The sequence below is a fragment of the Talpa occidentalis genome, unplaced genomic scaffold, assembly GCF_014898055.3.
Source record: "Talpa occidentalis isolate TD23 unplaced genomic scaffold, MPIMG_talOcc4v2.1 talOcc4.7, whole genome shotgun sequence".
Taxonomy (NCBI): domain Eukaryota; kingdom Metazoa; phylum Chordata; class Mammalia; order Eulipotyphla; family Talpidae; genus Talpa; species Talpa occidentalis.
Window position 1 is genome coordinate 965,299 of NW_023605083.1, and position 26,631 is coordinate 991,929.

General features: G+C 66.0%; 1 protein-coding gene across 8 annotated transcripts; it reads right to left on the reverse strand.

Annotated features, from left to right (window-relative positions):
- Positions 1-449: 449 nt before the first annotated feature.
- Positions 450-25,818, reverse strand: SEC16A (SEC16 homolog A, endoplasmic reticulum export factor). Of its 8 annotated transcripts, none has more exons than XM_037491744.2 (31): positions 25,701-25,818; positions 18,574-22,101; positions 17,854-17,993; positions 16,117-16,205; positions 15,153-15,279; positions 14,553-14,751; positions 14,304-14,478; positions 13,431-13,573; positions 12,884-12,945; positions 12,650-12,788; positions 11,983-12,228; positions 10,861-10,958; positions 10,472-10,553; positions 10,272-10,389; positions 10,040-10,151; positions 9,784-9,889; positions 8,693-8,833; positions 7,917-8,030; positions 7,560-7,752; positions 6,936-7,139; positions 6,447-6,529; positions 5,546-5,680; positions 4,759-4,842; positions 4,604-4,660; positions 4,425-4,536; positions 4,164-4,301; positions 3,981-4,075; positions 3,464-3,520; positions 2,993-3,052; positions 2,310-2,387; positions 450-1,610 (listed from the first exon to the last, which is right to left on the reverse strand). In XM_037491744.2, the coding sequence occupies exons 2-31, from the start codon at positions 22,030-22,032 to the stop codon at positions 1,551-1,553; spliced, it is 6,906 nt and encodes a 2,301-aa protein (XP_037347641.1). In that variant the 5' UTR covers positions 22,033-22,101; positions 25,701-25,818; the 3' UTR covers positions 450-1,550. The 8 variants fall into 8 exon arrangements, with proteins under 8 accessions (XP_037347641.1, XP_037347638.1, XP_037347643.1 ...); XM_037491741.2 differs by lacking the exon at positions 25,701-25,818 and adding an exon at positions 25,286-25,343; XM_037491746.2 differs by lacking the exon at positions 25,701-25,818 and having other exon boundaries at positions 18,574-20,957; positions 22,066-24,560.
- Positions 25,819-26,631: the final 813 nt, after the last annotated feature.

The following is a 26,631-nucleotide window of genomic DNA, read 5'->3' on the forward strand; positions in this document are numbered from 1 at the left end:
GGCGGGCGCGGCGCGGGGAGCCGGGGTCCGGGCGGGAGGCGCCCGCGCGAGGCCGAGGTACGGGGCGCCCCGCGGGGAGGCGGCCTCTGGGCGCCGCGCGCGACCCCGGCCCCAGGCAACGACCGTCGCGGGGCCGCGGCCCCCCCCGCCCCAGGGCCCCCCCGCCGGGGTCCCCGCCCGGACCGCGGGCCCCACCTCGCGGCGCCCGCGTCTCCCGCCCGGCGCGGCCTCTGCGCGGTTCCCGGGCAACCGGCGCGCGGGGCGCCTCGGCCCGGCCCGGCCCGGCCCGGCCCGGCCCGCAGCGGCCCCTGGCGGCCGGAGGACCCCGCGCGGCCCCGGGGAGCGGCGCCCCCCCGCCCCGCCCCCCCCCCCCCCCCCCGCGCCGGGGCCCCAGGGCCGGCAGACCCGCCCCTCCCCCTCCGACGCCGCAGGCCCGGCTGGCTGAGCGCGCAAAATATTTTATTTAACAATTTGCCGTGTAACAATTTGCATTTAGGAAAAATAGCAGCTCCCGCCTGAGGAAGCTCTTGAATCACAAGGGCCGCAGCCCCGGCCAGGGCGCCGGCCGGCGGGTCAGCCGCGGGCGGGAAACACGGCTCCTTCCAGCGGCGCCGGGCCGGGGTGGGGGCGCGTCCTGCTGATCCTCAGCCGTAGTCCGTCCATCTCTCCTTCAGGTCGCTTAGATTTAACAAGATGTAAGAACAGTCGAGAAAGCCTTAAAGCTCGGAGGCGCGTCCCCCCCAGTCTGACGTGGCTGGCGGGCAGGGCACGAGCCACCGAGGTGGTCGTGGGCAGGAAGGCCAGGCCCCAGGACGCGCCGCCCCTTCAAGAGCACTGGCCGGCCGGCTGCTGGCCTCCGGCCCCAAGAGCTCCGCACTCTCCCGGCTGCCACCAGTGAGGCCTGCAGGCGGGTGGCCGGCTGCTGAGTCTGGACAGTCACATTCCGACCCAAGTTGCCCGGAACTGCGCCCGCCCCCCTGCCCAGGGGCCGACCCAGCGGCCTGAAATGCCCTGTGGGCCTGGTCAAGCCACAGATGCTCGAGAAGCTGCAGGCATCTTTGCTAAAGGAAGGGCCGCTCTCCAAGCCCCAGGGGGCCACTGCTGAGCAAGGCTGCACTTGGTGGGCGCCACAGCCCCTGCCCGGGCTGGGATGGGGGCGCAGGGCCCCCTCTGTGGCAGAGTGGCCAAGGCTACCCTCCTCCAGTGCCTCGGCCCACAGCAGCGGCACCCCAGCGCGTGGTTCTGAGAGGCCCAAGCTCCTGAGAAACGTTTCTCCCTGTGCCAAGATGCGTCCAGCTTCGCCTCACAGTGGGAGCACGCTGTGCCCAGCGGCCATTCCTCTGGGCAGGGGTCTGAGCTGAGTCCTGTCCCCCAGCATCCTGGGGCTGTGCAGTTCAAGCTGATGACACGTCAGAAAGGGGTGGCAAGGAGGGAATTGCACAGTGGCCGCCTTGAGTCATCGCTGTGTCCACCTGGGGCGGAGGGGTCCTGGCCTGACCCGGTGGTGGAGAGCGAGAATCCGGGGTCCTAGGGCGCGCGCAGGGGCCGTCCTAGCTCAGTGCCGGGTACTTCCTCTGGCCGGCCCTCCCCGTCCTTGCACTCCCTGAGGCCTGAAACAGAGAGGCGCTGGCTCCCACGGGCCCGTCCCCTGGCCGGCTCCCCCAGGAAGGTCAGCAGACCTGTGCGACCAGCACATCGGGACGTGCACAGCAGGCAGGTGAACGCCTTTGCTTTGTTTCGACAAGCCCCAGTGGACTGAGCACGCTGGGCTCTGACCCTGGCCTTCTCTCCCAAGGCGCCTGCGGGTCAGCAAGGGCGGCGGGGTCGCCAAGCCTGCTAGCAGAGGGACACGGGCGCCAGAGAAGGCAGGGAGTGGACAGAGCGTGCTCCCGCCCCTCAGTGGCCCCGACTGACACGGGAGAAGCGTCAAGCGGGAACGCAGGGCTAGGGAGAGAAGGTGGCCGCCCGCAAGCCACAGCGCAGCGCAGGGGAGCTGGCGGGGACTCGAGATGTGGGAGGGATGGTATGGCCGCAGGTCTGGCCTGGAGTCTTGGCAGGCGGTGACGGCAGGGTCTGCATTGTGAACAAGCCCTCCCCTCTGATCTCATCCCCCATGGGCATCCCCAGGCTGGCCGCCCGGTCCCCCACTACAGGCTGGACACGGGGGCAGACGGGAAAGGACCCCTCCTGGCCTGCAGGGAGGGTGTGGCGAGCCACAGCAGTGAGCAGGCCCCGCAGGGCGCCCAGGGCAGCAGCCCAGCAGGGAGGAGGGCGCAGGTAGGTGGGGAAGGCGGGGGCCGGGCACTTACTGCTGAAAACTGGGCAGGGTTGTAGAAGGGCACTGCTCCCCCAGGGGGGCTGCCTGCGGAAGGGGAGCCACCGGGAGCCTAGAACCACAGAGAAGGAAGTTAGGAGGCCCCACCCGCGGTGGGCTCCAGGGCAGGCGCACGCGCTGCTTCCGGGCCGGACTGAGCACGCTCCCGACGGTCCCGGGACCGGGATTCAGTGGCCTGAAGGTTCCTAGAAAACGTGGCACTGCAAGCGCCAGGCAGAGCACATGCTTCAGAGACGACGTGCGGACATGCAGCGGACGCCACGGTGGTGGGACTCGTGCCCACTCCCGCCTGAGGTCAGCCATGAGCTCCGTGTGCTTGGCACCTGCCTGAGAGGCCCTCTAGGCCGCAGAGTCCACGGCAGCAAGGGGGCGCCTCCGCCCCTGCCCAGACCCCAGCCAGCCTCCTGTTCAGTAGCCCTGGGCCGGGGATCCGACTGGCTGCCCACGTAGGGGCTCTAGGGGAGGGCGCGCTGGCAGCAGCACCACTCCCTGCCGCGCTCTGGGGTCAGCGCGGGCATCGCCCTGGCTGGGGAGCGCCAGTGCAGCTAGAGAAAGGCGCCTGAGTCACGGGTCGGTGGGTCAGCAGCGGGCAGCAGGCCGCGCTCCGCAGGGAGGCAAGCGCCCGCGCCAGGCCCAGCGTGCCGCCAGCCGCAGTACCTGAGCGAGATGCTGGCTGACTTCACGCGACAACGAGCTCATTGAACTACAGCGCGAAAGCTACGAGACAGCAAGAACACACAGGACAGACGGACGGTCAGCATGCGCGCCGCTACCCAAGCCGCCAGCCTGCCCACCGCACTCCTGAGGCCACTGTGTCCACCTGACTCGGGGGGAGGAGCCCGAAGGATCCAAACCCTACTTGCGTGGACGGTGTTAACGTGAGCCGGGGAGGCCCACCCAGACCTCGCGCGCGCCCGCCCACCGTGAACGCCCAAGGACCCCAGGATTCCTGGCCGAGCTGAGGGAGGACTCGGCCGCGACTCCAGCTCAAGCCCCCTGCAGTGTGAGCTTCCAACTGTGCAGAACAAGCGGGCCACGCGTCCGCCCTGGAGCGCACCGCGCACGGAAACCACTGCTCCCAGCTCACAGGCACCTGTCCAAGGACCAGTGCCAGGCCCCGCGCCTCACCTCTCCTCCCGAGTTGCCGTCCAGAGAGCCAGGGAGCACTGCTGCAGGGCCTGGGACCTGCCGAGAAGGGGAGGAGGAGGTGCAGACCAGCCTCCATGCCAGGCCTGCCCGAGGGGTCCTGGCAGGAAGGCCTGTGGGTGTTCCAGCCCCACACCCACAGGCGCTGGCAGGGGGCACACGGGGCCTGGGGCCTGTGCTACTGCCCGGGTCTCAGAGCAGAAACTGAGGCTCACAGGGGCTTCGGGGCTTCCCCAAACTCTGATGGGCTAACCAGTGGGGACCCAGGGCAGAAACCAGGTCCCCCAGCTTGGAGCCCCCTGGGACCGTGCCCCTTCACGTGGACGTTTCACGCTCGCAGACCATGCGCCTGGAGGATACCAGGCCGCCACGAGCACCACGCAGGGCTCGCGACTCTGAAGACAGGAGGGAGAGGCTCCGCACAGAAGGCCCCCGTGCCCACGGGCCGGCTTGCAGGCACCTTCTGCCACGCCCTCCCCGTCGCGCTGCGCTGGCTCACCTTGGGCTCTGGGGTCAGCTCTGGGGGGGCTGGGCCCCTGGCCAGTGCCTGCCCTTCCCCGGCAGCTCCGTCTGCAGGTGGTGCGCGCTCCGCATCTGTGAAGGGACAGGGCAGAAAGAGGCCGCTGTGGGGGCCCAGGGGACCCCACAGCCCGGGCGCGGGAGGTGGGCACGCGCGGCCTACCTGGCTGTGGCCCCAGCAGGTGAGCTGGGATGGGCAGCGGGGCCAGTGGGGCAAAGAAGTCCGCGGGAGCAAGAGCTGGCTCGGTGCGCCGGGTGCCCCCTGGGTTCAGGACGTCCACATAGCGCGCCCTGGTTCCAGCTAGGAGAGGGGGAGCCTTCAGGTCCGCTGCCCCCGCAGCCCCGGGTGTTTGCCAACGCGGCCCCTTCCAGGTGGGATGGAGGAACCTGCCGATGCGCTCCTGCCTCCGGGGCGGCCCAGTACCTGCTTTTCTGGAGAACATGTTCACAGAGGCTCGGGGGGGCCCTCCCGGGCCGGCGGGTGCAGCCTGTGTGGCCTTGGGGAGCGAGGTCGGCGGGGGCGGAGGCGCGCTCTTCTGTGGAGGACACGCGGCTCAGAGGGGGCCCCCGCCCCCCCCACCCTCTCGGGGCCCCGCCACCTACCTCCTCGTCCGGCTCGTTGACGTCCACCCACCGGTTCTTCTTCTCGTCCCAGACGATCTGCCCGGGTCGGAGAACGGAGTCTCAGGGCGGGGGCCGCGCCACCATCGCACCCCTCGCGGCCCAGGGCGTCCTCAGGCCCCGCGAGCGACACTCACCGACTTGTTCTTGTCATCGGGCAGGTAAGCCTCCGTCCTCCTCTTCCCGGACAGCCAGCGGGAGAAGAACCAGGGCTCACTGCTCTGGAACGGAGACCGGCAGAGCCTCCTGAGGGCCGCTCGGGAGCCACCCACAGCAGGACGGGGCCTGGGGCCAGAGGCAGGCGCGTCTGACAGGAAAGGGTGCAGGGGCACGGGGAGCGCCGGGCTTGGTTTTAAGAACTGCGTTCTTGGCAAAAGACGCCCCCGGACTGGGAGAGGAAGCTGGCGCTGCGCCCCCGCAGAGGCGCTGTGCCCACATGGAGCTCCCACCAGCACCCGGCGCCCCGGCTGAAACGGGGAGCCCCAAGCCGGCACCACCCAGAGGACGGAGGGTGCCAGCCACGCAGCCCGCCACGCCCAGCCACGCATCCAAGCAGCGAAGGGCTGAAAAGAGGGCGGCCGGCCCCGGCCTTGGAGGCCACCAGTGCTGGGTAGGCGGCCCCACCTACGGCCACGGCCTGCGGTCCCGACCGGGCACACACACAGAAGGCTCAGCCACCGGACACTCCAGGGCCGCACGCAGGAGCGTCCCCATGACCAAGCCCAGGCGCGCATCACGGAGGAGAGCGGCCTCCTGCACAGGAAGCTCCAGGGCAGCCAGAGTCAGTCAGCATGTGGGCAGGTCCGGGTGGGGCCGGGGCGCCCTCGCCACGCAAGCTCACCGTGCACACACGTGGAGGGGAACTTGGGGCCGTGGGATGTGTGAGTGAGCCCTGTCCCTCTGCAGCTGGGGGCCGAGACTTACCTTCTTAGGCTCCTTGGTCTCCTTTTTGGCCGCCGACGACCCGGCTCTCTTCAGGTCGGGAGCAGGTGTTGGGGGTTGCGGGGGCGGCTCCCACGCCATGGGGGCCTCAGAGTCCGGCAACACCCCAGAGGGGCCCTGTCCCAAGGCAACATGGGAGGCAGCTCACCTAGGGCCCCTTGTACAAAGCCAGGAGAGGGGGGCCGCCCCCCAGAGGCCCTGGAGCCGCCAGGGAAGCCAGCCCACAGCAGTGTCAGGGGAGCCGGGCCCCTCGCATGCCCGCCTGACCGCAAGAAGGGTCAAGGGACAGCATCACCAAGGGCAGCTTGGGTTCTGAGGGTCATGGGAATTGCCAGGCTGGAGTATGCGCCAAGGTCAGAGGCGGATAGTGGGCATTTAAAGGTAAAACTGCTTTAATAGAACATCTAACCCTGGGTCAGTGAAACTCCCACTTTTGCTTTCCCAGGAACAGCAGCACATTTTAAGTGGAATGCACAGCTCGAGTTTAACAGACGGACACCGCACTGCCAGCTCCTCCAGAGCTGAGCGCCTCCAGAGAAGGTTCTGGCCTGCAGAGCAGTGCCGGGTCCTCCCTCTCAGCAGGGTCAGAGCCGAGAGGAGCCATCGACACGAAACTTGTCTCACAACACGCATCTCCGAAACCAGCGAGCGCTGCAGGTTCTGGAGGGCGGGAGCGGGCTCTGTCCAGTCGCCTCCCCCACGGGCCTCATTACAAGCCCCCTCACTGCGCGAACCCACGGACTTTCACAAGAGCCCTCTCTGAGAAGCCCTCTGAATGGCTACCCCAGGCGTTGCCTCTACTTACGACCAAGGACGAGGACCCCGGGTACCTACTTGGAGAGGTTTAGGGAAAACACAGCTCTAAGTAAAAGGAGGGCAGTACCAGGTCAGCAAGACTTTGGCCGCAGTCCCCGTCCCGGAGCTCTGGCAGCGGGCTCCCGCCGGGCGCCTCTAGAAGCCCTGCCCCTGTGGGAGAGGAGACGCGCGTGAGCCCAGCCAGGGCCGCTCCCCTAGGCCGTGGGCTCCCCCAGGGCTCCCAAAGCATGGACACAGGTCCCCCAAGCGGGCTCGACACTGGGCTGTGTGCAGGCAGGTGGAGACAGGGTCAGGGCTGCACACCTCCCGGACCAGGCCTTGGACAGGTTTTTCACCCTTCCCACCTTGACGGAAAGTCACCTCGGCGAGAAGACGACGACTGACACAACTAATGCGCTCAGCCGGGACGTCTTTAAAGCTTTTGGTCCGCGCCCAGGTAAGTCACCCAACTGGTATCTTATTTCAAGTTCAAGCAACCGAAGTCTCTTCTACCCATCGCCTCGCCCAGCACTGACCCAGCGCAGCTCTGCTCTCGGGCAGCCTCTCACACACCCACCTGGCTCCTGGGTCCTGAGGTCCTGGAGAGGTGGGGCAACAGGCAGCAGGCCGGGCCCAGGGTACAGGGCTGCAAGGTCAGGCCCAGAGGGCTCTGAAAAGCCGAGTGCAGGCCCTGGCTCAATAGGACCCGGGGGTGGCAGCACGGGGAACATTGGCACCCTGGCGGGGATGGCTGGCTGGCCGTCAGGGAGCACCTGTGGGGCTGCAGGGAGACAGCAGAGTGAAAGGGTAGGGTCACCAAGACGGACATGCCAGGTGGCATCTCCTCAGCAGTCACCTGCCTGGCTTTCTCGGGGCAGCAGAGCCAGTCACCAAAGCAAGCACCGCAGATGCCAAGGCACGCCACACCGCAGGGCGGGCAGACCTGTGGAGTGGGGCCTGGGCTCTGACACACCGCACCGCCCCAGGAGTGCTGAGCAGCGCCCCTGAGAGCTCTGGGTCCTCCCCCCATCCCCCACACAGGGTGGACGGGCACCTGCCCACCCAGACAGGCGCTCACAGCTGCGACTAGCGCAATGCTGGCCGAGGGAGCGAGTGGGCCAGTGCAGAGGGAAGGCCAGGGTGCCCCAGTCTCCTGGCAAGACAAGAAGGTGCTGCCACCCTGTCACCGAGCAGGTCTCACCTGAAGGTAGCAGCCGCACACCCGGGGCGAGACACTCGACACCCTGCACGGGAGGGGCCAGCAACGGGTTGTCCACGCCCAGGCTGGTGGGCTGAGCCAGGGCAGGGCCATCACACTGCCCCAGCTCAGAGCTTGGGGTGCTGGGGCACTGCTGGGGGAAGGCCACGTCCTGGCTCCACAGCACTGCGCCCTCCTGCAGGAGAAAAACCCCACACTCCCAGCTTCAGACAGCAAAGGCGTCAGTATGGAGCAGGTGCCTGCCCTGCGTGGGGATGCTGACTGCCCTGCTCTTGGAGGGGCCCCGCAGCGGGGAGCATGTGGGAAGGCCTGGCCCAGTAGGGACGGAGGGGTGCCCACCTGGACCTGCTTGTCCACATGCCGCAGCCGCACCAACCAGGCGGGCTCCAAGAAGGACTCCTCCTCCGGCTTCTCCTTCAGCTGAGGATCGAAGAGACGTAACTGGGACGCAACCTGCAAACACGCAGTGGCAGAGGCCTTCACGCCAGGGAACAGCAGGGTACCCCTGACCTGCCTATGCCTGGCACAGAGGGGGCAGTGCCAGGTGGCAGGCATGCCTGGTCAGCAGCCCTGGCCCCAGCCCCATACCCAGCACTCGACGAGTACAGGCGGCAGGGCTGCGGGATCGTGGGGAGGCCCCGGTGCCCGGTCTACGCGGGCCAGCAGCACCCGGCCACTCGGGCTGCGCGCGCCGTCTCCCACCACCCGACCCGGGCCACATCACAGTCAGAACCCTGTGGGGCTGTGGGCGGGCCTCAGGGACAGCGGTGAGAATACAGGCAGGCTGAGGGGCGGGGCAAGGACAAGTCGGTGGCTGCGCTCTGCACGAGCCCACACGCCCCGGGGGGAGACGCCCACGTCACGTCGGCCCATCCCGTGGTCTCCATTTCAGCAGGAAACCGAGGCTGCGCGCCCCTGCGGTCGGGCCCTGGGGCAGCAGCTCGTGGCCAGGCTGGGCTGCCCCTGGGCAGGCTTCTCAGGAGTCGGGGCTGTCCTGGGGTTGCAGCCTCAGGCCAGCCTCGGCACAGGCGCGGGCTGTCCAAAGAGCTCCCAGGGTGAGCGCGAAGCCTGCACGGCTCACCCAGGCTCACCAGCATTGGGAGGGGCGGCGGTACCTGAACCAGCTGGCTGATGAGCACCGGGGAGTGGATGTGGGGCTGGGCCAGGATGCTCTCGGCAATGACCTCGCAGTAGTGGAAGGCTTGCGTGGCGAGCCCCATCTCGGCCAGGCGGCAAGAGTAGATGAACTTGAATACCTGTGGTGGCCAGCGAGCGGGTCAGGCAGGGCTCTCCCAACTCCCAGCGTTGCCACGACCCCCTCAAGCGGAGCTTCTGCGGGCACTGTGGCTCATGCCTGTCCCTCCACACCAGCCCCCATCCTGAGATTTTCAGAGCTGAGCAAAGCTTCTGAGCAGCTCACCTTCCTTGGCCGACACCTGCAACAGGACCACTAGGCCCATGACTGCAGGCTCCAGGCTCAGCGACCACACTGCCCCCAGCCTCCCATCCCCCTGTACACGCGGGGACCTGCAGGGGTGCCCTGAGTAGGCACTGTCAGTGGGGTTCCCTCAGTGCGCTGGCAGAGCGCACCGCCATGTCATGGGTCACAGGGCGCTGGGGGCTGCCATGTGGACGCAGCCCTCAGACTGGATGGGCAGCAGCCTGCACGCCTGTCCCGCTCACTCCACGGCACCAAAACAGCTGACATGCAAGTGCTTGAAACCAGACACTCCAAGTTTTCAGATTTAAAACATTTAGAATCGGAAGCCTCCCTGGTGGCACAAGAGTAAGTTTAGTGTGAGCACCAAGAAGCCATCCGCAGCCTCTGCTGCACGAGCTCCATCCCCCGCCAGGGAGCTACCCCCAGGGCGCAGCAGACTCTCCTGTCTCCCCGCTGCTCCCCTCAGCAGTGGATTTCGTCAGTCTGCCTGTTCTGCTCCCCAGTCTGTCTCTGATGAGTCCTCTCACCCCTCCTCACTTCTGGCCCGCACCCCAGTTCTTGTGTGCATAAATAAAATACATGTTAAAAAATAAAAAACGTTAAGAACCCAAATGCACAATCTCCAATTCAAGCTTCAGCTCCCAAGCATCAGAGATCAAATGAGCCCCCGAGACTCCAGACACCCTCCTGTTTTCACATGTGGGGTCAGAGCCCCAAGCTTCCGCAGGCGCTGGGGGCCCGTCCAGGCAGCACGGGCAGCCTCACCTGGAAGTTGGGTAGGGGGCAGGTCTGGGCCCCAAGGGACTGTGCGTACTCGTAGGCTTCTGTCCTCTGAATGGCTTCATTGGTCGCAAACTTCAGGAAGGGCAAACTGTCGAGAAAGCGTCTCTGTGACGTGACGTGGGTCAGGCCACACAAAAGCAGCCAGGCTGCCAGGAGGCGCGCCCAGCCGGTGAGCGCAGGGGGGCGTGCGTCACCCTCCTGCAGGAAGCGCCACCGCCAGGTCCGCTATACTCCTCACCTGTGATTTGAGCCAATTAAGACGAGTTTTGTGGTTTTCTTTGTATAAACCCCAAATCCAACCTGGGCCATGAGGTAGCAAAAGTGAGCAGCTTCCAGGAGCCCTCTCGAAGCTGAGGAGGCAAACACAGGCAAGTCCTGGTCACAGGGACCAGAGCACGACAGAGACGCCGCGAGCCAGGGCACCCCAGCAGCTCACGCTCCGCGCCCGGCTTGTGCCCGTGCGGGCCTACCTAGGGTGTCCCCCATCGTGGCCATGGTCCTGGATTCCACATCCACGTTGTTGCTCAGGTTGGACAAAACCATAGCGAGATGCGGCCTCCAGTCCCCCCACTTCTCGTCGCCACAGCACTGCGCCAGGGAGAGCAGGACCAAGTGAGCCCTCAGCCCCGCGGCCTCCACCCCTAGGCCCCCCACCCCGCAGCCCGCTGACCGTGGAGGCGGCTGGCATCCGGCCCGACATCAGCTGGTACACGGTCTGTAGCGGGTCGTTGATTGGAAGGCTGTTGGCGAACCTAGGCGGACACAAGGAGGAAAAGCTTTGCCTCTGGTTTAAAAGACAAACAAAAAGGAAAACAAAACAAGTCCGTCTGATCTCAGCCCCTTTAACGAACTCAACGCAAGACCTTGGCAAGGCGCACAGGCGCTCTTGAGGTGAGCAGAGCGGAGCCTGAGGGCCCGGAGGTGGCAGCCAACATGGTGCAGTGACAGGGCATCTGTTGGGCCTCAGCAGCACGAGCCCGGGAGGAAGCCGCAGAGCCAACAGCCGCCTGCGTTCCCGACCAGCCACAGGGGTGCTTGTGGCCGAGGACGGCAGCGCACCTGGTCATGACTCTGGCGTGGGTCCGGCTATCCATCTTGCTTGCAAGTAACAAAGCGTGACCCCACAAGGCGTTCTTCATCGCAGACTCTAACGCGTCCTGCAAAGCGAGTTCACAGTTACGGAAGGCAAAGGCCCAGAGGCCGAGTCAGCAGAAGCGACGGCGCCACCCAGGCAGGGAGGGAAGCTCAGGTCAGGAAAAGCAAGCGCGGGTCCCCAGCACACCCACTCGGTGTTCAGGGCTGAGGGACACCAGACACGCTGCTCCCGGGGGTCATGCGGCGCCCACTGTCATCACCCCTGCAGCACCCAAAGTGAGCTCCAGTCAAAGCCAGGGGCAGACGGAGGATCCACCACCATGGTCTGTCCCCCCCGGACGTGGACTGGCCAGCTCCAAGCGGCCAAGAGGCCTCCATGAGTACCTTCTCAACACAGGGCGAGCCTAATCAACACAGCCTCCCCTTTATCCAAAATAAACTGGGTCTGGGCCTCCCTGGTGGCACCGGGGCTAAAGACGGCGCTATCAAGCTATCACCAGCCAGCAGCACGTGTTCGATCCCCAGCCGGCCGGGGAGCTACCCACATGGCGCAGCAGACCTCTCCTGTCTCCCCGCTGCGCCCCTCAGCAGTGTGTTTCAGTAGATCCGACTGTTCTGCTCCCCACTCTGTCTCTGGGGAATCCTCTCCCTCCTGTGCCTCTGGCCTACACCCCAGTTCTTGTAGCATAAATAAATCAATCTTTAAAAATAAAAAAACAAAATAAAGTGGAACTGACTCAGAACTTCTGATGAGGAGGCAAATGTGTCGCAACCATGGCAGATGCACGCTAAGCCCAGAGGCGTGCTCCAGCAACCCCGCGTGTTACGGTGCTGCTTTACCCCACAGGCCGTACGAGGACCAAGAGCCATGGCCTATCTGAACCCCTGCTGCAGCCCCGGGGTGCTCAGAGCCCCCAGCCTGCCACGCTGTTCGAGCACGGGCTCCAGGCGGCCACCCCAGACGCGTGCGATCGTCACACGACCCAGAACCGAACCTGCGTCTCCAACGCGGGCGCCATCTAGCAGAAGACGGCCGCCGCCCTGAGGGAGGCTCGGGCCGGCGCCCAGCCACGAGGGGGAATCTACCTTCTTGCGGCCATACAGCAGCAGCTCCCGGAACCGCTCGGTCTCCTTCTCGTCGCTGCTGGCGGGGGCCGCCTGACTGCCGGTGAGGAAGGACAGCTGGGCCTCCCCGGACTCCTCCTCCTCCACCTGCTCCACCGCCTCGTTCGTGAAGTCAATCAGGTTGGCCTCATCGGGCGATTTCCCGGGAAGCCACACTGTCCGGTGGTCCCGTAACAGCAGCTCAGCGATGTCTGTTCCCACCACGGTCTGCGAGGGTCGGGGGCACAGGAGGGGGTACAAAGGCTCGAGTACGTGTGGACAGGCCCACAGGGCAGCAAGACACCCACAACTGGGAGAGGAGGACCCCAAAGAATCTCCTTGGCTGGGCGGCCTGCACTCAGCAGCCCGGGCCCTGAGCCACACTCCCTCCACTCCCCACTGCAGAGGCTGCCGGGACTCTTCACAGGGAGCCCCAGGAGCGCTGCTACCCACACACTAGCTGCCGACGGGCCGCCCGGCCCTCCCGGACAGAGGACCCCACGACCGCGGGCAAATGAGACAGGCCGCTCCAGCAGACAGCGGCCATGGCCCGCGGCCGCCAGCTCATACCCTCACGCCGTGAGGCCTGGGGCGAGTGACCTCCCCTCTCTGGGCCTTGCGTCCCCACTGGGGAGACACAGACACTTACCCCGTTCTGTCTGCATAAGAGAACAATAAAATTCCAAAGAAGACTTGCAGACTCTTTGTCAATTAAATTGTCGTTCTGCAAACATTTTGTAGCTTTATTCTGGGCAAAATTAATAACATCCACTTTATGGGTGTCATCTCTGTAAAAAGAACACGCACTCGGTGAGGGGCGCAGCGGCGTCTGCAGCCCAGCCCGGCTTCCAGCAGGTGTGGGGAGAGTGTCCCCGGCACGTACCGGCCCAGGGGCCCTGGGAACGCGAGCATCTCCTCCTGCTCCGGCGTGTGCTGCAGCAGCGTCTGGGGAGAGACAGGGTGCTCAGCTGGCAGAGGCGCTCACTTGGGAATGCAGGCAGGTGTGTCTCCCGCAGACACTGCCAGACTTGACTTTACAGGTGAGATCCACTTCTCCCCCCAAGCCAAGCCCCCTACCTGGGACAGGTGGGGGCAGCTCCCACTGGCCCCATGGGTCTGCACTGCCCACCCCTCCCCACCCGGGCACAAGATCCCCTCTGTCCAGTAGCCAGACCACCAGTAGTGATGGTGACCAGGCTCCTCCCCTCAAAACCAGAAATGCAAATGCGGGAAAGGCACATACGGTGGATTCACCCTGACACCTAAGCAGCCCGTAAAACCGGCTTCAGGGAGGAGAGCGAAGACCCAACAAAATCGACAAGCTACAGATGAGGCCCACAGGAGCCCATGCTCCAGGCTGTGTCTCCAGAGGGCGCCGCGCGAGTTGCAGGCGTGGGGTGAGCCACCCAGGCTGGCGCGGGAGCTGGTACCTCCATGCTGTGGACCTCCACCAGTGCCGGCTGTCCTTCTGAGGGCAGGTTGGGGATCACCTTGATGAGCTGACCCCCGGGCCCAAATCTGGCGCAGAGGTGAGGCACCGAGAACTTCTCAGGAGAAGTTGGTCTCGAGGGCACTGAGGCGAAATCAAGCAGAAGAGAACCTGTGAGCTGGCCCTCTGGGGTTCACACTGCCGCGAAGGCTGGGCCCTCCGGGGCGGAAAGTAGAGGGCGGGAGTGCCAGGAGCTGACGTTCCCTGAAGCCAGCCATGGCCGAACACCTGCCGACAGTGGCGCCTGTGCGAGCCGGCCGGGGGCTGAGCTGCCCAGATGACCATTCTCTGCTAACGCCAAGAAGCCCCAAGCGCCCCTGCAAGGTGGGGGCTGCCCGGGGGCCGCACTCGCCTGCACGTGCCTCCACCCACCAACCTCAGACCCAGGGTCACAGAGCAGGACACCTGGCACCAGGCAGACCTCCAGCCAAAAGGGTGCTTTTGGGGACCCTGCTGTTTATGCTGCAGAGCTTTGCACAAGTTTGGCACATCTGATCAAACATGTCCCCGGGGAGTTAAGGCCTGGCCTGAGTTTCCAGGGAAATGGGGCATTTGTCCCCAAGACCACTGCCCTGTGTGGTCAGCATGGGGACAGCAGGAGGCCCGCCCTACAACTTGGCAGTGAGCCTGTTCTCAGCGCCACAGGGGACGGATGGATGGGGGGGGGGCAGGCTCTAGGCCCAGAGCCTAACCAGCTGCAGCCAGAGGAAGGGCATAGCCCCTCGTGATGCGCGCAGTCCGCCAGGACAGATGTGGGGAGCAGAGGATGCGGCTGGCCACCCCCGTCCTCCCCACGGCCACCTCCGAGGCGCACCTTGCTCCATGGCGGGCCAGTTGGCGTCGGCGCCGTAGCCGTACTCCGGGAAGCCCTGGGCACTGCCGAAGTTGCCCCTGTACGCGCCGTAGGGGTAATCGCCGTGGAAGGAGCCTGGCGGAGCCGGGGCCTCGTAGGCGCTGGCCGACACGTGGTGGCTCCTGTAAACCTGGCTCTTAGGGACACACAGCGACCAGGAGTGAGCGGCGTGCAGCGACTCGGGTCCGCCCCGCCACGGGTGGCGCCTACCTGCTGGGAGTGCGAGCTGAAGCTGCTGCGGCGGCTGTGCAGGCTGGCCGCGCTGTGCAGGCTCTGCGCCGAGTGCTCGCTGTGCACGCTGCGCCTGTCCGCCTCCTCGCCATAGGGGTCCCTGCGCGGCTCGGGGTCGTCGTCGAAGCTCCCGGCGAAGCGAGGGTCATACCGCCAGTGGTCGTCGCCCTTTTCAGGCCTGGGGCAAGGAGGTGCATGGAGGGCCTCCGGGGTGAGGCCCCTCCGCATGCCCCCCGTCAGTGTCCCGGCTCTCCCTCCCCTCTAAACCGGAAGGCCACGCTCCCTCCTCCTCAGACCCCAGCCAGGGCCCACCGGAGCCAAGCCCGTGGTCCAAGCCCGCCCCTCCACCTTACCGTGGAGAAACAGGCCGCAAGCTCTCCCCAGGCGCAGGCGGGCCGCTCCCGGACACAGAGAAGAGCCCGGCCCGGCGCCGTGCGGGCCGCGCCCCACCCTGGGGGAAACGCTGGCGGCAGGCTCAGCCTCCCCTCTCGAAGGCCCCGCGGCGCCCGCGGCCCGCGGCCCGCCAGAACCACACTGACTGCAGGGCAGGGTAAGCTCAAAGGTGGGGGCGCCACCCACCTGTCGCCGTGGGCGTAGCTCTCCCTCCTGTAGAGGTCGTACTCGGCGTCGCACCAGTACCGCTGGTCGTAAGCGCGGGGGTCTCTGAGTCTGGCGCCGTAGTGGTACCGGTCCCAGCGACCCAGATCTGGAAGCGGGACAGCAGGGGGTGACAGGACAGGCAGAGGACCACGGCCCTCCGTCCCGTGCTGCAGGCAGGATGCCGGCCCAAGCCAGGGACACGGCAGGGCTCCCTCGCCACAGGCCAGGGTGCCCCTGGGTGCTAAGCCGTGAGACGCAGGAGGCCCAGCGGGCTGGCCTGTCGGTGACCTTAATGCCTGGCAGCCGTGCTGTTCCTGCTCCGTGCCCGCAACCAGAAGAAACCAACCGAGCACGCCCTGGCTGACCGGTGCCCGCTCCTGACTCTAACCGTCCGCGTCAACGCTGCGGGTCGTGTCTGTCTCCTCTCTCCAGGGCGGTCCGGAAAGTTTTTAGAAATACTCTCAAAATGGAAAGGCCGTTTCAGAAAGGCACGATGATGACATAAATGAACTGAACGGACCGTTTTGGGCCAGCGTGTGCAAGGATTTGAAAATCGCACAGACGTAACAGAGAATAGGCCTGTGAGCAGCAGCAGGCCGGCAGGGACAACCGAGGGGCCGCAGCCTCGGGGAACATGGACACACCACAGTGACCAGCAGGACACCTGGGGGACCGGCTGCCGAGAGGGCGCGGCTGGCGCGCCACCACAGAGGACGGCCTCACTTCACAAACGTCCCTCGGTGGACACAGGTGGGCGGCCCTAGAGCTAGAGCGCGGGGCCTGGGCACAGGGGAGGAAGCCACCGGGTGACAGGCGCCCGCACTGCTTCGTGAAGACTGGCCGCGTGATCATTGCCCGACACCCTTATCTTCAACTACTTCAGACCTCAGACAGAAACAGAGACACCAACCAAGAAGAGGCGCCCCCGCCACCCCGCACGCACCTCCGTAGTCATACTGGCCGGGGTAGTAGTGGCTGTAGTAGTCGCTCCAGGTACTCTGGGAGGCGTAGTAGCCCTCAGGGTGCTCGCGCCTGCAGGACACACGGGCCGTCAGCGCCTGCCCGCACCCAGCCCACCCCGAGCAACGGGTCCTGGCGGAGCTGCACGGGCCGTGGAAAACCCGTGTGAGATCCAGAGAGGAACAGAGACGAGACCAGAGACGAGACTAGGAACACCCCCCGCCTGGTGGCGCGGGCACCGCTCTTCAGCAACCATGCAGAGGCTGCACGGCCTGGGCCTGGCCCTTTGTGCCCAGCGCAGGGCGCTATTAAAGTCCAGGCTGACGTCAGGCTCCCGCTTCTGGGGCAGCCCACCCAGCAGGCACACAGCAGAGGCGTCAAAACCCAGCCCTGTCGCCCCAAGGCCCGCACGGACCACGGCAGTGGTGAGGGGAGGGCAGGTCAGGCCCTGGGAGCCCAGGCGGCACCACCTGTGACCACGGCTGGGCTCCCTCTTGCCCCAGAAGCGGCACGAGCAACCTGAGGACCCGCCTCAGACCTCTGGGAAGGGCGTCATGGCACGTGTCCCCAACAGCTAGCTTGGACGATGCTCGGCTTTGAAAACGTGACTCTGCTCGTGCTCTGGCAGGGGTGTCTCACCTGAGCCCGGGACCTGGCTCACAGAGCTCCTGGAGTGAGGCGGGGCGCTGAGTGCAAGGAGCACGCCCCCGTCCCAGCACTCACACCCGCTGGCCTTCGAGGCCTGAGAGGAGTCGCCAAGACTGCATGAACCCTCGGGGGCGCCAGAAACACCACGTGACTCAGCGCAAAGCTGCCATGCCCCTCCCTGACTGCCCAGAGATGGTCCCCAAGGGAAAGGTCTGCGCGGGGATGGGAGCAGAGAGCAGGCTGCAACGCCGCCGGCGTGAGCCTGCGCGTATGCTCCCGAAGGCGGCCACTCCCAGGCTGCCAGACGAAGACCGGTGTGGACACATCAGACCCGAGGCCAGAGGGGTGACGAGTCTCTCCAGTGTAACCTGACCCGGCGCTGGCCAGGGGCCCCGGGCCCTGCTCACTCGCCGGCCTTGACACACGCCGCGCTCACCCGCCGACAGAGGGAGAACTGGACGGGCGGGCAAGCAGGGCCCTCCTCCCTTTCCCTTGCCACTGGGGGTTCTGAAACACCTGCTCTGCTCCCACCAAATCAAATGCTCCTTCCCAGGCGCCGTTACGAAACACACCTGAGCGGGCGGGCCTGAGCTGCTTAAACTCTTACTCGGCTGCAGGCCTGATGCCAGGGCGCGGCCAAAGCCTGCTCTGGACCGGCTCCTGAGGCGTGCGTGGTGAGTGCAGGCGGGCACAGCGGGACAGAGGTATCTGGGGCCGTCAGGCACAGAAGGCAGCGCTGGCTGGCTCTGCGTCCTTACCCAAGCCTGGCATGCCTGTGGCAGGCCAGGCCAGCCTCCCTGAGCACAGGTAAAAGGCTGCCAGTGTCAGGTGCTGGACATGCGGTCAGCAAACTGCCGGAGGCATGTGCGTGGGTCTCCCTCAGCGATGGGACACAGGCCTGATCCGGGAGGAGCCTGGCCCGGCCCGGTGCTCAGTTCCCTTGGAAAAACCAGCCCGCAAACAGCGCACATGGCCACAACACGCCCGCCGCCCAGTCCCGGCTCTTTCAGCCCCACTCTCCCCCAACCGCAAGGGGCACCCCACTCAGTGACGCGAGGGACACAGGGCCCACCTGGCAGGCGGCTGGTCCGAGCAGTGGCTGGCGCGGGAGCTGGGCCGCTCCGGCTCAGGGTGGCGGTAGAGCTGGGCGTAGGCGGACGCCGCGCTGTCATAGGGCCTGTATCGAGGCTCGCACAGGCCATAGGCGTCCTGCTGGAAGAAGGGTCCGTGCACTGTCAGCCCCACGCAGAGCCCACGCATCAGGTCCTGCACCGCCCCGGCTGCCAGCACTCCGGGAGGGCGCAGGTGGCCCCGCCGCTGTTCCCGGCGCCTGAGAAGCCGGAGCTTCACCTTGGCAGTGCACGTGGTGGCGTCCCAAACCTCACTTGTGTCCCTTCTGGGACGTTCTTATCCTGAAGGGAGGAGGTAAAAGGCCGGCTTCCTGCTGCTTCTCAAGTTGGCTTTTGCAGCCATGTCTGCCCAGGCAGGACCTGGCCCTGCAGAACCCACGGGTGTGGCAAGAAGGGCTTTTCCTTCACATGAGCTGGGGGCGCCACGCAAGGAGAAACCACGCAGGTGGTATGTACCACCCAAGGCATGGCCACGTGGGGTGAGCTCCCAGGAGCTGGCCGTGCTGTGGGAGCAGCCAGATGGCATTCTGAAGGGCCTGCTGCCGGATGGCATTCTGAAGGCCCCGAGACCACGGGGCATCTGGGTCAACCAGCGGGATCCACCAGGCAGCACAGAGCAGGAAAGGCCCTGGACAGCATCCACATGCCCCAGCGCAACCCACCTGGTAATAGAGGGTCCCCACGCCAGGGTCTGGCGGGTACGGCGTGGGGTACGGGGGCTGGTAGCCATCATACAGCGGCCTGTAGTAGTAGTAGTCGGGAGGCAGCGGCTGTGGCCAGGGCTGGTCCGACCGCGCGGCTGCCTGGCTGGAGCTGGTGGACACCACCGACGCGCTGGAGGATCGCGGTGGCCGAGGCGGCAGCTGCTGGCCCGAGTCGGCCGGGGCCCGACTCGCTGGTGGCTGGGCTGAGCTGAGGGACTGTGCCGGCGCGGGCGGGCTTCCTGCACTCGAAGATTCTGGGAATGTGGCCTGGGGCCCCTGCTGGGTGCCCTCTAGGCCCTGCTGGTCCTGAGCGTCTTTAGTCACCTGTTGGTAGAAAGGGTCTGGGTTATGGCCTCTGGGCCCAGAGTGCCTAGGCTGGCCGGCCACGGCGTGCCGACAAGAAGCTGGGCCGTCAGGATGGGATGGGCTACACATTCTGACGGGGCTCTCCGGACTCCTACGCGCTGTGACGTCTGGGGCTCCTGAAGCCTCCTCCCGGGTACCGGAGGGGTCGGCCTGCGGCGCGCCAGGCGCCGAGGTGTTGCTGGCGGGCGGGGCTACCACCACGCCTGTGCTCCCAGCAAGCCTGTGAACCAGCTCGGGAAGAATGTTCTCTGCCTTGGGAAGCTTTTGGCTTTCTGGAGGCAAGTTCCTTGGAGCTGGATGAGATGGCGGCTGAACCAGCAAACTGGCAGGTTGACTAGAAACCATTTCACAAGTACCAGAGACTTGGGGAAAGTTACTCTGGGCAGAATTGGACAGAGGCAAGCAGAGGAGAGAGCCAGACGGAATCCCAGACAGAGGCGCGCCTTCTCCAGAGTCACCCCCGCCGGCCCGGCTGCCCAGGGCGGCCTTCTCCCCCGCCACAGCCTCTTTCCAGGGCCGACTCTTCTCAGAGGGGCTCGACGAGGACACAGAGAAAGGAACAGGCCGAGTCAGGCTGCAGCTCTGATCGGGCTGGGCGCGCAGAGACTCCACGGGTGGGGAGGCTAAGACACCGGCATGGCCGGAACTTGCCTGCGGTGGGAGGGGCTCCTCCTCTCCCAGTTTGGGGGGGTTCTCCAGATTCTCAGAAGCACCGATGGCCTCCCCGCTCTGCAGTGGGGTCACGGAAGCCGGCGGGCAGGGCGGCTGAGTGGGGGCGCCCCCGTCTGGAGGCTGCGTCACTCCAGAGGGCTGGGCCCTGGCAGGCACGCGAAGCGCAGGAGCAGCAGGGGCAAGGAGCACGTTGCCCCCGAAGTCCGGCAGCTCGCTCTGGGCCCACAGCGTCGTCGCGGGGCTCTCGCACTTCACGGGCCCCTGCGCCCTGGCCGAGGGCTTTTTCTCAGGGGCTGGAAGCAGGGTGTCCAGGGGCAGGCCCCCAGTGCGCAGGGGCCCAGGGCCAGCCTCTGCGGGAGTGGGCCGAGGGCACGGTGTGGGTGGGAGGAGGGTCTCCATGTTGTCCGGGGGCTGCTCCAGGTTGCCGGGGGAGGAGTCGGGGAGAGCGTCCGCTCTGTGCTGCCTCTGGTGGGCATGGGCGCCCCTCACCTCCCCCACCACGTTGGCGCGGTCTGCCTCGACGGGTTTCACCCCAACTAAGTGGGATTTCACTGGCTCAAAAGAACTATTTGCACTTGTCTGAAACACCCCTGTGGGTTTTGGGGGGCTCGGGGTTGACGGCTGAGAAAGGGTGCCCCGGCGGTTCTGGCTCACAGCAGTCTCCTCCGCCTCACCTCCGAGAGGAGAGGAATCGATCTGCTGGAAGAATCCCCCCAAGGCCTCCTCCTCAGGCCTCCCGACTTCCTGCTGAATGAAGGTGCCCCCCAGGTCCTGGGGTCTGGCCACGCCAGGAAGGCTCCCGCGGCTCCTGCCGTAGCTGGACGAGCCGCTCTCAGACCGCGGGGGGCCGGGCCCTGGGTCCGGGGCCTCTAGGTTGGGGCCCCCGCCTGCTGCGAGGCCCCCTGCACCGAGCCGGGGGGCAGCTGGCCCGTATCTGAGCTGATCGCTGGGGGAAAGGTCCAAACCGAGGGGCTCACTTGGCAGGACTTCCTGGTTCTGCACAAATTCCAGGTTCTCCATGTTCTCAAACTGCGCAGGGCTGGCCCCGGGAGGCCCGGCCCCCGCCCGCGGGTCCACGGCAGCGCCTGCACTGGCCTGCTGCTCTCGCGGGGTGCCCGCTGCCCACGGGAGGAAAGGCTGCACTTGCCTTCCCTGCGGCGCGGCCTCGCTGCCGGAACCCCTGGGAGGGGCGTGAGCTGGGGGGTGGCCGGGCCCAGTGCTGGGGGAGAAGGCGTCCGGGTCAGGCGGCCCCGCTGAGCCTGCTCTTCCAGATGAGAGGTTCTCCTCATTTTCCGTCTCTCCGCCTTGGAAAAACATGGAGAGGGCTCCTGAGTCTGCCTCTGGCGGGGCCCGGGCGGCCCCTAGCCCAAGGGGGGCGTGCAGATGGCTTTCGGGGCCGCTCCCCTGGGTGGGGGGATGGCCAGGAAGAGGGGCCAGGAACTGCTCTTTATTCGCTCCTGGGTTAGGCCTCGCCTCCTGCGCTGCCCAGCTGGTCCCAGCTCTGGGCTTCTGCCTGAAGGCGAGCTCGGGCTCCGAGCCAGGGGCGGGTTGGTCCCCCCGGTGCAGGTAGACGGCCTCGGCCCCGCCCTCAGCGGCCAAGGGTCCTGGCAACGACACCATCGGGTTGTGGCGCTCGTGGCTGGGACCCTGGCGAGGGAGGGCCGGGGCAGGGAAGTGGGGAATGCCAGAGGCCCGGGGCGCCGTGTTCGGGACCGATCCCTCGGGGCAGGGCCAGTAATGCTGACCTGAGGGCGGGGGCCCGCCCTGCACTGGCCCCCACTGCCCTGGCCCTTGCTGGAGAGGTTGTGGAAAGAAAGTGGAGCCCGCGGGTGCCATGGTGCCGTCGTGCGGGGCTGGCCGGCTCAGGGGTCCGTCGGGCCCAGGCACGCCCCCGGGGGGATGGCCCCCCAGAGGAACACCAGCCCCCGCTCCCGGAATGTACTGAGGAAGATGTGGCAGAGCCTGAACTTCAGCTTCCGAGCTGGGTGCAACCTCGGTGCTCTGGTTCATCTCGGGCCCAGGGGCCAAGCAGCTGTGGAAGGGGCCGGCCCCTGGCCCGGGCTGCGACTGGGCACGCTCCCCGGCGCTGGCCTGCGGCATGGGTGGGCCCGGGCGCTGAAGAAGTGGCGATGGGGCCGGGCCTGTCAAAATCGGGGGGCTGCTTTTTGACGGCCCTCCAGGCGAGGGGTTCTGGAGCGCCTGCCTGCTAAACGCAAAGGGGTCCGTGACGGGTGGCAGCGGGCAGGCGAGGGACGCCACTGGGGCGCTGCTGGGCGCCTGTCTCCTGTAGGGGCTGTTAGACCAGAACAAGCTCTGAGGCTTCCCGGCGGGAGGGGGCCCCACCAAGCCCGAGGGGACTGCCTGGGGCGGCGGCTGCATGACTGGTGGCTCGCACAACCAGGTGTTTCTTACGGCAACAAGCAGGATAGAGGTTTTCCTTGACTTGAACTGAAAAGAAACAGAAAAAAGTTAGTGTAAGATCTATAGGTTCAAGGTCCCAGTTGTAATCAGAAAATCTAGAAAAGATCGAATGTGATCTCTCATCAAGTAAATCCTGAGAGGTGCACTGCCCCCACCCCAACTTCCCACCCCACAAGACAAGCAGCGTTCCTGCTCCGGGAGGGCGGGCAGTACAGGAAATGACAGCAACTAGCAAGTGGGCTCTGCCTTGAGCGAGCAGAGCGACTTCCAGCAGGCAGTGCCCTGCGCAGGCCTTCAGGCTCCCCACCCAGCTGAGCTCCCGCACGCCTGCCGCAGGCAGGGCCAGGGTGGGACCGAACCACCAGCCTGACGGTCTGGCAGTGCAGAGTTCCCTGCGAGTCTCCTGTAAATTAACATCAAGTCCAGAAAGAGCCAACCGTTCTGTTAAGACAGAAAAGCCACACATTAAACTCTTCATACACCTCAATTTTAAATCTCAAAAGGCAGGCAGGTTTCACATCTGCTCCTCCACTTCCTCTACGCGCACAGGGAGGACAGAGCAACGCAGGCTGCGGAACAACACATGGGGTCTCTCCGTCTAACCTGCCTTTGCCCCACGTGTAAAATGCCTCTGGTTCACACCTTAACCTGCTGCACTCCGCTGCCAGAGCCTAACTATGCCTGGAAGAAAATCCAAGTAAATCAACAACTTTTTAAACACCGACCAATAGGGCCTCCCTGGTGGCACAGGATTAAATCTCAGTGCTATCAAGCTATCGCCAGATCCTCGGCCAGGGAGTGACCCACATGGCACGGCAGACCTCTCCTGTCTCTTGCTGCTCCCCTCAGCAGTATTTCAGTAGCCTGTTCTGCTCCCCACTCTGTCTCTGGAGAGGATCTTCTCCCCGCCCCCTGCACTCTGGCCTGCACCCCAGCTCTTGTACGCATAAATAAATATTTTAAAGAAATAACCAATTAAAAAAAATGACCAATAAGTTGACTAAAAAGCCAACTGACCTTTCAGAAAAAACAGAAGGGGCCCTGCTTTTTAATAAGACGCAGCAAGTAAATCCTTAAGGCGAAAACCCAAGCGCTGTCTGTCCACCAAGTCCCCTCTCGTCTTCCAGCCTCCTCCCAAGCACACCTTCACAGGGCGCGCTGGCCACCCAAGGGGGCAGGACTCAGAGCAGGGCAAGCACAGCCTCGTCCTTATCTTTGTGAAACGGGCACCAGAACTCTGCGAGAAAGAGGGGCTTCTGCCGGCGAAGGTCCAGCAGGGGACCCTCCAAGCACTCTGAGAGGCTCTGGGAAGAAATGAGAGCGCACAGGCCGAGAGGACGCATTCTGGGGGGACGGAGGGCGGAGGCGGGCATGCCCCTTCCTTCGGCAGCTCAGCTTCCCCTCCATGAAACGAGAGATCACCACGGAGATTGCTGAGGCCCCGTCCAGGTATCATCTTACAGACTTCCTACCCACAACAGTCCTGAGACGGGCTAACCCGCGCTGCCAGGGAGCAGGGAAACTGTATCAGAACAGACATTTCACAGGTTGACACCTGAACGTTTTTCTTGTACAAACTTAAAATTATTTTCTCAGCTCCTGGACTAAGAGCCGTTTATAACAAACACTACCTTTTCCCCATAAAGCAGCATCTCCTGGTCTCTCCTCCAACAGACCCATTTCATTTGGAACAGTCTTGCGACACGAACCTTATTCTTTTGATCTTTTTCTCTATTTCACCGCAGAAAAACAATGCAAATGCATAGCATTTACCTCATGACCATGGATAATTTTATTCTGACCAGAAAGTCATTCTGTAGTCTCAAGCCACCTAACTTTAAAAAAGGCAGACTGTTTCAAAGAGACCAGCTGATCTTAACGATGCATCACTTGCAAACTGAGCTCTTTCTTAAACTGCCCTGGGTCGAGCTCAGAGTTAACCGTGATCTGTTTTCAATACGCGCTTCTGGCTGCTGACCTGAGACGCCCCACGCACACAGCACACCGGCTCTCCTCCAGGGGCCGCGGCCTCCAGCATGTAACAGGAGAGCCAAGGAGCACCTGTGAGTCTACCTCTGCCTACGATGTCGCTCCCGGCGCTGCCAGAGGACGTCCCGGTCAGAGACACTGTAAACCCCAACTTCCCCAAGTACAGGATCAAACATGCTCACAGACGGTAAAGATAAAGAAGGGGGGAGAGGGGTCAAAACACTGCACAGAACGCCAGACACCCTGCCACTCAGGAAAGATGCTCAGAGAAGCAAGGAGGAGTCACTAGCGCTTACACACTGCCCTGAAGAAGACCCTCGGCAGGGTTCTGGGACAGCCACTAGAGGTAAATGTGTCGTGAGGAACAAGAAAGAAGGTCCTCTGCCTCTCGGCTCACCCTGTAAGGTAAGGGCAGCACTTAGAACCCTAAAACGGGGCCACACAGGGCAAGGGGCCAAAATTGGCAGCAGGCAGCTTGTGCTGACACTGCGGGGGGGGGGGAGGGGGTGTCTCCCGGGTCTCACACTGGGAAAAACTATCTGCGAAGAGTTTGCTTCTAGCTCTCAAGGTAACACCTGCACCGGATGAAATTAAAGCAGAAACTCAGAACCCTGAGGCTGGGGGAACCAAACAGAACCTCGGCAAGCAATCTCCAAGCCACTCCGTGCTTTTGGGTGAAGCAGCAAAAGCTGATTTTAGGAGCTGTGCAGGCCGGCGCTCCACTGGGAGGCTCCATCACAAAGGGCACACTGCCCACGCAGTCCCCACCCTGGGCAGGAAACACAGCCTCCGCCTCCCTTGCAACACCTTGGTCACCTTGCCACGAAGTGACCAATGGCCACAACGCTGCGCCTGGGTCCAAATGCACACATCTCGCCACCAGCAGGGCCAGAACTCTTCCAACCAACCAGGGCGGCACCGCCTCGGGCTTGTGGATGCGAAGGACACCCCGAAATGCTGAGACCCCTCCCTGAGGGTTCCACTCTTCAAAGAGTTGCAGGTCTGGCTCCTCTTACCCGCCCACACCGGGGCCAGCCCGGCCTGACAGAGGCCGCCCGGGTCCACGTCAGCCTGGCCCGCGGCTCCGGCCGCCGCGCGGTGGGCCGCCCCCCGGCCGGGATGGGCCCCGCCGTCCCGGAGACAGCCCTCCGCTCCCGGCCGGCGCGGCCCAGCCGCCTGCCCTCTGCCCCGACCCCGGCCCTCCGCCCGCCTGGGCCCTCACCGCGCGCCGCAGGGAGAAAGGCCGGCGCCGGCTCCCGCCCGGCCGCTCCGCGACCCCGGGCGCCCTCCCCTCAGCAAACGCGGGCGAAAGCCGGCCGGGCGGTGGCAAAGAGCGCAGACGCGACCGCCGCAGCAGCCATCTTGGCACATCCGGCTCCGGTCGCCCCGGCTGCCGCGTAGCCGACGTGTCCGGCTGCGACGTCAGCGCGCGCCACGCCCGCCGGCCCCGCCCGGAGAGCCCGTCCCGAGACCCCGCCCCTCTCAGCTGCTCTCGCGACCCTCGACCCCGCACCTCGACCCCGCCCGGCCCCGCCCCCACCGACGTCCCGCCCCTTTGGCCCCGCCCAGTCGGCGCCCCGCCCCCGACACCCCTCGCCCCGCCCCTGGCCCTGCCCCTCGCCCCGCCCCTCGCCCACCTGCCGCCCGGCCGCGCGGGGCTGCCCGGGGTGCCCGGCCGGGCCGGGGCGTCTCCGCGTCTTTTCTCGCTCGGGACGGCAAGGAGTCGGGATTCTCAGTGCCCCCCAGGGGCAGGGCGGCCTTGCGAGACCGCCGCCAGCAGCGCGCCCGGCGAGAGCGGGACGCGGCCGGGCCCGGGCCCCGAGCGGCGCCCTGACGCAGGCGCGCCCGTCGCATTCTTCCGTTGGCCGCGACGGCGGGCCGGCGCGCCGCCCTGCGCACGCGCCCACCGCCGTTCCCGGTTGCCTGGCAACGGCCGTTGGCGCCGGCGTTCGGCGCCGCCGGGGGCGTGGGCCTCTCTCCGCGCCGGGGGGCGTCCGCGCCCTCCTCGGTGTCCCTCGGGCGCCGCCCGCTCCCCTCCACGCCGGGCGCGGGCGCCGTCTCGGCTCGCGGCCCCCTGCGTGCCCGGGGACGGCGGCCGGGCCTCGACCCGGGTCCGCCCCGGGTGGGCGCGCGACCCCCCCCCCCCCCCGCCCCGCGGGCCGGCGGCCCCCCGGAGAGCCTGGGGAGGGGCGCCCGCGTGCGCGTCCGGCTCTGCCCCGCAGGTGAGGCCGCGGCCAGCCCGGCCCACCCCCGCTCACCTGCCCGGCCAGGACGGCGCCCCGGCTGCCCAGCCGAGCCGAGCCCCAGGGGCTGCCGCGCGGGCGAGGGCGCCCAGGGGGCGGCGGGGCCCAGGGAAAGGAGGGCGGGCCGGGCCCTCTGCCTGCCGCTGGCCGGGCCCGCCACGCTGTCAGGGCGCGGCCGGCTCGGACAGGCCGCCCATCCGACGCGGCCGCCCCGCGGGGCTGACATTGGGGAGGGGACACGGGTGCAGCGCAGCCCGGGCCTGCGCCCCCACCTCGTCTTCCTGGTGGTCCCCGACGGGCCTCGACATGGAAGTCATAGTCGACC